At 43.2% G+C, this 11,554-nt stretch overlaps 1 protein-coding gene across 1 annotated transcript; it reads right to left on the bottom strand.

Moving 5' to 3' along the window:
• Positions 1 to 658: 658 nt before the first annotated feature.
• RAMAC (RNA guanine-7 methyltransferase activating subunit) lies at positions 659 to 4,808 on the bottom strand. Its single transcript, XM_084640448.1, has 3 exons — positions 4,739 to 4,808; positions 2,736 to 2,911; positions 659 to 1,081 (listed from the first exon to the last, which is right to left on the bottom strand). Exons 2-3 carry the CDS (start codon positions 2,900 to 2,902, stop codon positions 889 to 891), a joined length of 360 nt encoding a protein of 119 aa, XP_084496574.1. The 5' UTR covers positions 2,903 to 2,911; positions 4,739 to 4,808; the 3' UTR covers positions 659 to 888.
• Between the last annotated feature and the right edge of the window lie 6,746 nt (positions 4,809 to 11,554).

Genomic DNA, 11,554 nt, shown 5'->3' with positions numbered 1-11,554 from the left:
ATCTAGACTGTTCTCAGTGGTAGCAGATGACAGAACGAGGAGTAATGGTCTCAAGTTGCAGTGGAGGAGGTTTAGGTTGGATATTAGGAAAAACTTTTTCACTACGAGGGTGGTGAAACACTAAAATGTGTTACCTAGGAAGGTGGTGGAATCTCCTTCCTTAGAAGGTTTTAAGGTCAGGCTTGACAAAGCCCTGGCTGGGATGATTTATTTGGGGATTGGTCCTGCTTTGACCAGGGGGTTGGACTGGATGACCTCCTGAGGTTTCTACAACCCTGATATTCTATGATTAGTTAAAACACAGACAGCAATGTCTTTCTTGAACTTTCATGAACTCCAGCAGCCTCAGCTAGCTCAGTAGGAATAGTAGTTCAAAAACAAATCCCACCCAGATTGCATGCTTTTCTTCCATTATGGATGACCACAATAAGCAACACTCCTCGCAAGCAAGGGACACAATTTGCATCAGAATTTCAAGAATACCCTGGCATGTATGCATAGTCACTGAATGTGCTTCAGAGACAAAGCAAACTTCTGTTTCCCTGAACTACTGATTTTTTTCTAGCTATAATATAGTGGGATAATGTCAGGGACAGGGTGGGGGAAAACAATGTTCTAATATGCACCTAGCAAAAAAGAATTGGAGGGAGAAACTTAATCATGTTATCTGTGGGCTCACTAGAGATTGTTTATAGAATTTTATTACTCACAACAAAGGTCACACCTGTGTTAATTTGCATTACAAAAATGACATCAACAGGCTCTCTAAAACCAATATCCATTACCTAGAGTTACATAGAAAATACAAGAAAATTGAGCAAAACAAAACCCAAAATCTGGCATTCAAGTTAAATGGTTTTAGTGGATACTTAACAGCAAAATATCATATTAATAACGGCCGTAATGAGGCCTTGGATTGTAGGAGTTGTAGCCATATTCATATTGGGGGTAGTAAGACTGTCCTTGTCTGTGCTGTTGGTAGCTGTTACCCCAGCTTCTTCCTGGCCACTGATTAGATCTATTACCACCTTGCCAGTCGTGCCTGTCACCTCTGCCTCTAAACTGCCTGCCATCTTGAAACCTGTAATAAAAAGAAATTTGTATAAACACCAGCTCTGAGATTTTAAAGAGGGAAGGTTTTGAACTCTTTCACAAACAAACTATTTTAGTGTACTCCTAAAATCTGGCTCCAGTTATTTAAACACACAAACAACCACTAATCCTTTTTTAGGGCAAAATACATGTCAAAGATGTGATTATTCAAATCTGTTCTCGGACCCAAGGTAGGTCAACTACTTACTGCTACGCAACAAACTACTGGCTGTCTTACAAGGGAAAAAATTTCAGCCTTTGCACAAACCATTCAAAATGAAATAAAAGGAATGAATTACTAAAATTTAGCTTAGAGACTAACATTCATTTGAGCATAAGCTTTCGTGAGCTACAGCTTACTTCTTCCGATGCATGCAGTGGAAAATACAGTGGGGAGATTTTATATACACAGAAAAAATGAAACAATGGGTGTTACCATACACACTGTTCTCTGTGTATATAAAATCTCCCCACTGTATTTTCCACTGCATGCATCCGATGAAGTGAGCTGTAGCTCATGAAAGCTTATGCTCAAATAAATTTGTTAGTCTTTAAGGTGCCACAAGTCCTCCTTTTCTTTTTGCAGATATAGACTAACATGGCTGCTACTCTGAAACCTAAACTTTAGCTTAAAAATTCACATAATAAATTCGTAAAACAGATTTTTAAAGAACAACTTCCTCAACAGTCATTGTTGGTAAATTGTAATTTACAACTTAAGTGTGAAGTTACTGACAAGTTTGTAGAATGATGAAAATGTTGGAATTGTTTATTTTTAGAAGAACAAAGCCCCAACCCAGAAAGCACTTACACACCTTCTTAACTTTATGCATATGAGAAAATTCTAGTTGTGTGTCTAAGTGTTTGCAGGCCTGGAGCCTAAGTAACTTAATATGAAATCCAGTCCCAGCAATACTAAAAGGAAAAAAAAAATTGCTTGGGCATGAAATGCAGGCATATTCCTTTTTTCAGTTCCAAAAATCAAGTGTCCGTATCCAAGATTAAGGGAGCAACACTCCCAGCCTAGAGAAAAACAATATAATTCAAAACAGTTTTGGTAGGCATATAATATGATCTTCCAGTGCACTTGTGAGGGGGAGATATATTCTATGGTCCTTACAAATAGACAAAAGAAATGCAATCTAGCCTAGTCACAATATGTCAAATGTTATCTGGGTTGCAAATTATATTTTTTGCTAGTTGTACATTAAAAGAGTCATCATGTCACTCTGCTACTTGGCAGAGTCAGTTTTCTGTTGAGTTATGCTTCCAAAGACAAGCTGTTTGTGGTTTAGCAGACAAACCTCTGATCTTTCCCCTTTAAAAAAAAAAATCAGTTCATGGCCGAGCAGCAGTGGGCCCCAAGGGCAATGATTTAAGTGGTTCCAGCTCATTCTTTAGAGAATAGCAGTTTGCTTCATACTCTTCTATCAAATGAAAAAACAGTCAGTATTAATTTAGAGAAATCCTGTCTTTTACCCTGGAGAGAGGTGAATTTCTTTCAAATCAAGAAACCTACCAAATAATGGGGAGCATACAGCAAACCTACTTCTATTTATTCTAAAGCCGACAAACATTTTAGAGTGCTAGCTCTGACATCAATATGTGTTTGTGAAACTAACAAAGATTTAAAAAATCAGTACCGATCTCTATTTCTTTGGTTACCACCAGATCTGTTTTTCCATTCTTCTACTAGAGGAGGTGGATCTGCTGGGTGTTTTAAATACTCTTGATATTCCTCATCTCCTGATGTGAATCGATGAGAAAACATCTCTTCATAATTCAGAGGAACTTCGAGCGAGGAAGTCATTCTGAAATACTATTAGCATAAAATACAGTTGCAGTAGCTTAAAAAAAAGACATGAAAAGGACAGCTACTAAATCCACTTAGTGAAAATTGAGGTAATGAAGTGTTACATTTTAAATTATTAGTTACGTATTGGACTGACAATCCTGATACTGTCTTAACTATTCTGTAAATGAAGATTCAGGTAAGTACTAACTAATTTCCTTTCACTGCCTCAACTTTGTACTGGACCACTTCTAAAACAGAAAAAGTACTCCTGTCTCCATGTGTTTACAATCTTTGACACCTACAGTGGGATTGCCACCAGATAGTCAAAATGTAATGGGAGGTTTCTGAGAGACACCTGTCTACTAGAAACTGAACTGAAACCATCAACTTATTACACCTCAGACACGTAACAGAGACAGGTTTCAGAGTAACAGCCGTGTTAGTCTGTATTCGCAAAAAGAAAAGGAGTACTTGTGGCACCTTAGAGACTAACCAATTTATTTGAGCATAAGCTTTCGTGAGCTACAGCTCACTTCATCGGATGCATACTTGTGGCACCTTAGTCTCTAAGGTGCCACAAGTACTCCTTTTCTTTTTGCTAACAGAGACAGCTATTATAAGCAATTATGTTTAGGTCACTTCTGACCTGGGCTGTATTACAATCAGTCAAATAAAGGCCTCACATTTCCCTCTGAGGGCCACTTGGGAACAATTGGTGGAAAGGCATCAGTGTGTGACCTGCCTACAGCAAGGGAAATTTGTTTTAGGTGGGGGGAAGGGGGGGAGGACAGGAGTCAAGCTGAGAGACAGACAGCAATGCACAGGGCATATAAACTAACAGTAGAGCTTTGGGCACTGGTAGACACCCCCCTCCAGCCACACACAGAGGCCCCCCCCCCACCACCTCTCCAGTCCCCATAGACACAGCCCCTCCGTCCCCACACACAGCCCCCCACCCCCTCCAATCCCAGACACAGCCCCCGACCCCTACAGTCCCCACAGACACAGCCCCTCCAACTCCACACACAGCCCCCAGCCCCGATAGACACCGTTCCCTGCGCCCTTCCACAGCCCCCCGCCCCTTCCAGTCCCGGACACAGGCCCGGCCTCCTCCAGTCCCCACAGACACCCCCTCCAACGCCACACATATCATAGAATCATAGAATCTCAGGGTTGGAAGGGACCCCAGAAGGTCATCTAGTCCAACCCCCTGCTCGAAGCAGGACCAATTCCCAGTTAAATCATCAATATCATCATTAAATATCATTAAATCATCATATCCTCCCGCCCTTCCACAGCCCCCTCCAGTCCCCACAGACACCCCCTCCAACGCCACACATATCCCCCCGCCCTTCCACAGCCCCCGCCCCCTCCAGTCCCCACAGACACCCCCTCCAACGCCACACATATCCCCCCGCCCTTCCACAGCCCCCGCCCCCTCCAGTCCCCACAGACACAGGCCCGGCCTCCTCCAGTCCCCACAGACACCCCCTCCAACGCCACACATATCCCCCCGCCCTTCCACAGCCCCCGCCCCCTCCAGTCCCCACAGACACCCCCTCCAACGCCACACATATCCCCCCGCCCTTCCACAGCCCCCGCCCCCTCCAGTCCCCACAGACACCCCCTCCAACGCCACACATATCCCCCCGCCCTTCCACAGCCCCCGCCCCCATCCAGTCCCCATAGACACCCCCTCCAACGCCACACATATCCCCCCGCCCTTCCACAGCCCCCGCCCCCATCCAGTCCCCATAGACACAGCCTCCCGCCCTTCCACAGCCCCCATAGACGCCGCATGTCCCCCCCACCCCAAGCCTCCTCCCCCTCGCACAGCGTCCCCCCCCTCACCCAGAACCCGCAGCAGCCACAGTCCAAAGCCTTCCCGCAGCTCAAGCCCTTCCTCTTCCGGGCCCGGGCCTCGCCCCCTCAGCTTCCAGCTTCCGCCGCCGCCGCCGCCGCCTTGGGGGGAGGGGGCGCCGCAGAAGCGCGGCAGGGCGGGGCGGGGGAGGCTGTGACCCCTAAGGAGCGCCGGGCTCAGGGGCTGGGCCGGGCCAAACGGGGGCGCGAGGCTGGGCAGAGCAATGTTCTCCCGGGGCTGGGCCTCTGCGCCCCGCGCCAGCGCGCGATGTGCCCCTAGCAAGGTGTGCACAGAAGCGTAGGTCGTTCAAGGAAGGTTAAAAGGCCCCTGGTTCGGGACACAGCCCAAGCCCCGTCTCTAGTTCCTAGCGTCCTTAGTCTGCAAACACCTGTGTAGGTGAGTGGGAGAGAGAGGTGGCGCGGTGCTAACGTGCATGGAGTTACTGACGGGCATAAGTGTTTGCAGTTGCTAAAGACTTTCTTTGCCATTCGAGGTCTTGATTATTATTCAGTCAGGGCACCTAAGCTAGATCAGCATCTGCCTCTGCTGTGCTTTACCTCCCAGGATAAATCTTTCTTAAAGACACAGAACTCCTTAGTTGTTTACTCTTCCTCTAGATCTCTAGGATGTGGAATTTCTCATGCCCGTTCAACCAAGTGTGTTTCCCGCATGAGAAGGCTAGAACTGATGTGAGCAACTTTACATACTCTTCAGGAAAAGTAGTTTTCGCTGTCCGAGCTCACTGAGTACTGTACATGTAACCTCCTCTGTATTTTAATGTATGGCTTTTATTTAGTGTAGGATGCAGTATGCTTCTTACATCAGTGTAGCATTAGTGTGTGTGCTTCTCTTCTGTAAAATAGTAACAATGTTCTAAACAAAAAGTAATGCATAAGAAGATACCAGTATTTTTCAACTCTGCTTTATATATAAAAGTTTTTGAAATTGTGTGAAGTGTGATTCCTGTTTTATGACTAATTTTGTGTTAGTACAGAAGGGTCTCTTCTTTGTGTTGTGTATACGGCCCTGCTTTAGCAAGTTACTTGCACAACAACCTAAAGTTGAGCATTGTGAGTAGCTGCATTGACTTCAATGTACTTAAAGTTAGGCACCTGCTTAAGTACCTTCCTGAATTGCGTCCTAAATGCATAAATATTTCAGGCAGAAAGTTAAGCCTTCTCTTATTGACTAGCTGCAGTTCAAGTAAAGTTATTATTACTAGTTTATGAACTGCCATAAATTGACACTGGACTGTACAACAGTAGGTCACTGCCATAATGATCATCGCTTCCTTTCCCTAAGGGTTTGCAATGTAGTGATCTGATTTTGCTCCCATCTTTTAAGCATGTGATTTAATTGAGACTGTAAGACACAAGAAATTGTGCCCGTTTCACTGTTCTCCACGTCATTCTGACCATTATAATACACTAACTCTTAGAGCATTTTCAGTGCTTATTATTAGTCATAATTCTTGAGTCCAGATTCCTCCCCCCTCCCCGTCTCATGCTCCATATGATAAAGTGTGGGTTTTTTTTTCTAGGACCCAGTTAGAAAAAAAGCAATGATTTTTATAAGTTTATACACCCAAGAGTCTTATACTTGACACTTTTATTTATTGCTCACACACCGTAGTAAAGCACAAAAATTCACAGTAACATATAGCACTTTAAAAAGTCTTCAGCGACAATGATATTGCCTCCTATCCTCCAGAAAGATCAGTAGTAAAACTGTTCATGGTTTGATGTAAACAGAAATATCACATGTTGCTGTCCTGCATGCACCAAAGAAGGATTTTGCTCTCAGTCACAGAATAAAATGGATGACCAGGATCCACATAGCCTACTGCAGATATCTTAGTCTGGGGTCTCTGGTTCTAAGCAAGATGAATTTTCATTTGAATCTGAAAGATTATATCCTTACTCTAGTGGCTGCCCTTTTAAATGGGCAGAAATCACTGAGGCTTTTATTTCCTCTCTGTACATCTTTCACTTGAACCAAGGGATATTATAGCTACAAGTATAAACAGAGGACATTTTGTGTAGAAAAATTGTAAGATGGTCTTTAACAAAAAAGCAAAGCGATTATTTTCTTCCTATAGGCCCTTAGAAGGTGTTCAGTGGTAATTGAGGGCTTTCATTAAAGTGCAATGATTTACCTTGATATAGAACTTTTTATCACATAGGATCCTAAAGCAGTTTACAAATGACGATCCCAGTCCAGCAAAACACTTAAGCGCATGCTTAATTTTGAGAACATATGTATGTAGTTCCTTTGAAGTGAATGGAATCGTTCACATGTTTAAAGTTAGGCATGTGCTTACTGCTTTTTTGGGTCATAGCCTATGGACCCATCCTGCAAGAAGCCCTATTTGGGTGGACCCTATTGACTTCAGTGGGGCTCTGTATGAGCACTGAAGTCTGCCTGCATGAAACTCCCTGCAAGATCAGGGCATCGAGACAACATTCTGCATGGAATAACATGCAGCCAGAGTATAGTTAGCAGGTTTGCACAGGGTGAAAGTCAAAGCCCGGTACTGGAATCACAGTCTTTGCCTGCCTCTGAAGTATAGCCTCCTCCTGGGTAAAACATGGCAACTGCATAAGAGCAGAGGGAAAGAAAAGAATACCTAATCCAAATGAAATTACTGGGGGAATTGTTAATATTGTAGTCAGAATATAAATACCCAAATTAGAGTTTGGCCAGGACACTCTGATTAACTTGAAGACATGGACTTCACAGATGATCTTGCTCTCCTATCACATACCCAACACCATATACAAGAAAAAGCAACTGGACTTAACATATTCAGCCAGCAAATTGGACTGAAAATCAATCGCGGTAAAACAGATATCAAGACCTTTAATATTGCCTCACCATCACCAGTAGGGATAGAGGATCATGTTCTCACCAATGTAGAAACATTCACATACTTAGGCAGCACCATCAGCCAGGAAGGTGGAACAAGCCAGGACATCCGGAACAAAATCAGTAAAGCCAGGAACACCTTCAGGAGTTTAAATACAGACTGGAAATAATACAACACCAAAACCAAACTCAGGATTTATCAGAGATGCGTACTTTCAACAGTATTTTATAGTGCAGAATGCTGGAGACTGACCAAGTATGACATGTCCAAACTGTCTTCATTCCATAGAAGCTGCCTCAGAAAAATCTTCCTTATCTTTTGGCCCAGAACAATCTCAAACCAAGATCTATTCACACAGTGCAGCCAAGAAGATATGAACACCATCATTACCAGGAGGCGTTGGAGATGGATTGGCCATGTGCTTTGGAAGGAAACTGATTCCATCACCGGAATAGCAATAAGATGGACACCTGAAGGCAAGCGAAAACGAGGCTGCCTAAAAACAACAGACTTGGGGCACAGTTGGGGAACCATTGAAAAACTTGCCAGAAACAGACAGGAGTGGAGGAGCTTCATCACTGCCCTAAATGCCAGAGGTGTAATGGGTACTAACTAACCCTGATTAACCCATCTCCATACAGGAGAAACATACAGATGATGGGATAGATCAGGATAGCACCAATATTTTAACACTTTATGTTGTATGTAGTTGGGCATTTGTGGTTGAATCTGCGCTTCATGTGGTCTTGTTCTTCAGGCTACAAGAATCCATGAGAATGGACATAGCAGATGTGATCAAGGTGGCAGCAGGCACCTTAGAAATACCTTAGATAAATAGAAAAGGAGTACTTGTGGCACCTTAGAGACTAACCAATTTATTTGAGCATGAGCTTTCGTGAGCTACAGCTCACTTCATCGGATGCATACCGTGGAAACTGCAGCAGACTTTATATACACACAGAGAATATGAAACACGATAAATACACGATACTGATGCTCAAGCTGAACATAGACAAGGTTTAAGGGCCATATTTTAAAGGTATCTAGGTGCCTATACATGTTGACTGGCATTTTTAAAATCATGAAGGTGCCTAACTCAATGGAAGTTAGATACCTAGGCACTTTTCCAAATCTAACTAGGCATCTGTGTGCATCTTGAGGTGTCTAAATACCTTTAAAAATCTGACCCTAAAGTGTTTTCAGTATCAGGCCCTTGGCAATTCTCTTTCCATTCCAGCTACTGCCTTCTTCACTGTAGTTGTCTCTAAATAGCCTGTGTGTTCTCTTTTTACAATCAACCTCACCTAATCAGCAATTCTAATTCTTGTACTACTGTTGGATCATATTAAAGAAGTTCCGTATTAAAATCACAAATGAGTTTGATTCCCCATAGTTTGGGGGGGGAGGGATAGCTCAGTGGTTTGAGCATTGGCCTGCTAAACCCAGGGTTGTGAGTTCAATCCTTGAGGGGGCCTTTTAGGGATCTGGAGCAAACACTGGGGACTGGTCCTGCTTTGAGCAGGGGGTTGGACTAGATGACCTCCTGAGGTCCCTTCCAACTCTGATATTCTATGATTCTAAATTCCAGGGTATTACTAATTAAGAGGTCTCTTGGTTTTTGGTACTGTTTCTCTCCCTCTAGGTGTGAAACTTTCAAGCTGCTAATTGCGTTAGTACATTCTAAGACAGAGTCTGTTCTCAAAGCAATTCACACAGAGAGAGACTCAAAGCAATACTCTGTAACAACAGAAACAGCACCCAGAGACTCCCCGCCCTTTTGTTGTATTAACAATTGTGATTAAAATAGAGATAGAGGATGTATGTGGATGGATGCTTGGTGTGGATAATAACTGAATGATCAGGGAGGTGCAAGCCTAGGAATCCAGCGTCCATCCGCTGAAGAAGGCGTCAAGTGGAAATAACCAGAGGACCCCCCGGAGGGCAGACTGGAATCCACCCAACAGCCTCAAGAATGGGAGAACCAAAGAACAAGATAAGCACGGAGCCGTCAGGAATGTGCTATCTGCTGATTGATTCAGCAACAGCATGATGAAGCAATTCCCATAGACTGGCATAGGAAGAAATTCCTATAAAAATGGACTCTAGAAAGTGAGAACTTCGGGGTCTGATTCTACAAACCAACTTCCAGGAGCATCAGATGAGCATCTGACAAGGCCCTGCTCCCTCCTCATGTCCAGGCCACCTGGCCAGAGGCTTGGCATGAGCAACTCTAAGGCTGGTAACTATGATAACAACCTTGCAGAACCTCTGTGTGTGTGTGTGTGTGTATGAGTGAATAAATATTAGATTGAATGGAATGTTATAACTATAACTGCTTACTATGATTCTTTCTGTATTCACAATAAATGTGGTATTTTGCCTTTTCCTCTTTAATAAGATCCTGCTGGTTTTTAATTTATTGGTACAACACTACCATGTGACAAAGCTCCCATCATTCCTGACTATTCTTCGAATGAATTTTAGCACATCAAATAGTAATAATGTTATTCTCTTCTAAACTTTAACTAAGAACTCTTCCCTTCAGTCCATCTGTGCTTAATGAACTCTTACAGAAAGGTGTTAAATGCCCTTTGACTAAACAGAGGAACATACACTGTAAAAAAAATTAATAGTTTAGTTTATCCGGAAAATAATGGGGAGGAAAAATGTTTCATAGAATGCCGAGTGTTGTTAACTCTTGCTATTTTATCATGAGTCTTATAATATCTGGTGATCCTCTTAAAGGCCCAGCTTCTGGAATCATGTGATTTCATGAGAATTTCAGTTTTCATTTAAAAGAAAAACTAAGTTTTTAACTCTCATGCTCGTGGAGAAAATCTTGAAAATGTGACCTAAGTGTGACGTGATGGCTCAAAAACTAAGAGGCAAATAAAAAGACCCTGAAATTTGACTGAAAATGTTATTTGTTTAAAATCTCATAATTATTATGCCAATCTCATAAATTTTGGGAACCTGGCTCCTGATTTGGAACAATTGGGATGGTTAGGACAGGCATTTTAATGAAATGTTGACATGGTACCAGGAAAAAGGAAATTGCAATTTTTGTATATTTCTTTAACTTCCAACAGGAGGAGTCCTTTTCATGAAGGCTCATAGGTACTCTGAGAAATCAACTAAAGCAGTGTTTCCCAGACTTGGGATGCCGCTTGTTCAGGGAAAGCCCCTGGCGGGCCGGGCCGGTTTGTTTCCGTGCCGCGTCCGCAGGTTCAGCCGATCGCGGCTCCCACTGTCCGTAGTTTGCCACTGCAGGTCAATGGGGGGCGTGGGCCAAGGGATGTACCGGCCGCCGCTTCCAGCAGCTCCCATTGGCCTGGAGCAGCAAACGGCGGCCAGTGGGAGCCGCGATCGGCAGAACCTGAGGACGCGGCAGGGAAACAAACCCGCCCAGCCCACCAGGGGCTTTCCCTGAACAAGTGGCATCCCAAGTTTGGGAAACACTGAACTAAAGAATTAACACGACTTGCAATTGTGTCCACTCTGACCAAAGGAGAATTTGCTTATATATGGGCAAAGTCTATGCAGGCAGAGAGTCCTCCAAGGAGAGCATCATAGATCATGTTGGTATGAGAAGGAGAAAGAAAAAGCATTTTCTTCTATCAAACATTACTTTATCGTAAGTTTATTTATTATGAAAACTAAGATATTCTCTTGCTTTCCAAATCTTTTCACAGATTTCATGTTAGTTGTTTGAATGCTTTCATTTTCTTTTTCTCTGTTGTAGTCTATCTGATATTAAAAGTTTTCTCTTTTTTGTAAAATCAAAAATGGACTGCTCAAATTATTTTACTGTGGGAAAGGGTAGTGTCTGACATGTTAAAGGTTTCAGAGTAACAGCCGTGTTAGTCTGTATTCTCAAAAAGAAAAGGAGTACTTGTGGCACCTTAGAGACTAACCAATTTATTTGAGCATAAGCTTTCGT

Source organism: Lepidochelys olivacea, assembly GCF_965140295.1.
Source record: "Lepidochelys olivacea isolate rLepOli2 genome assembly, chromosome: 10".
Classification (NCBI taxonomy): domain Eukaryota; kingdom Metazoa; phylum Chordata; order Testudines; family Cheloniidae; genus Lepidochelys; species Lepidochelys olivacea.
This window is presented reverse-complemented; position numbering and strand designations above follow the sequence as displayed.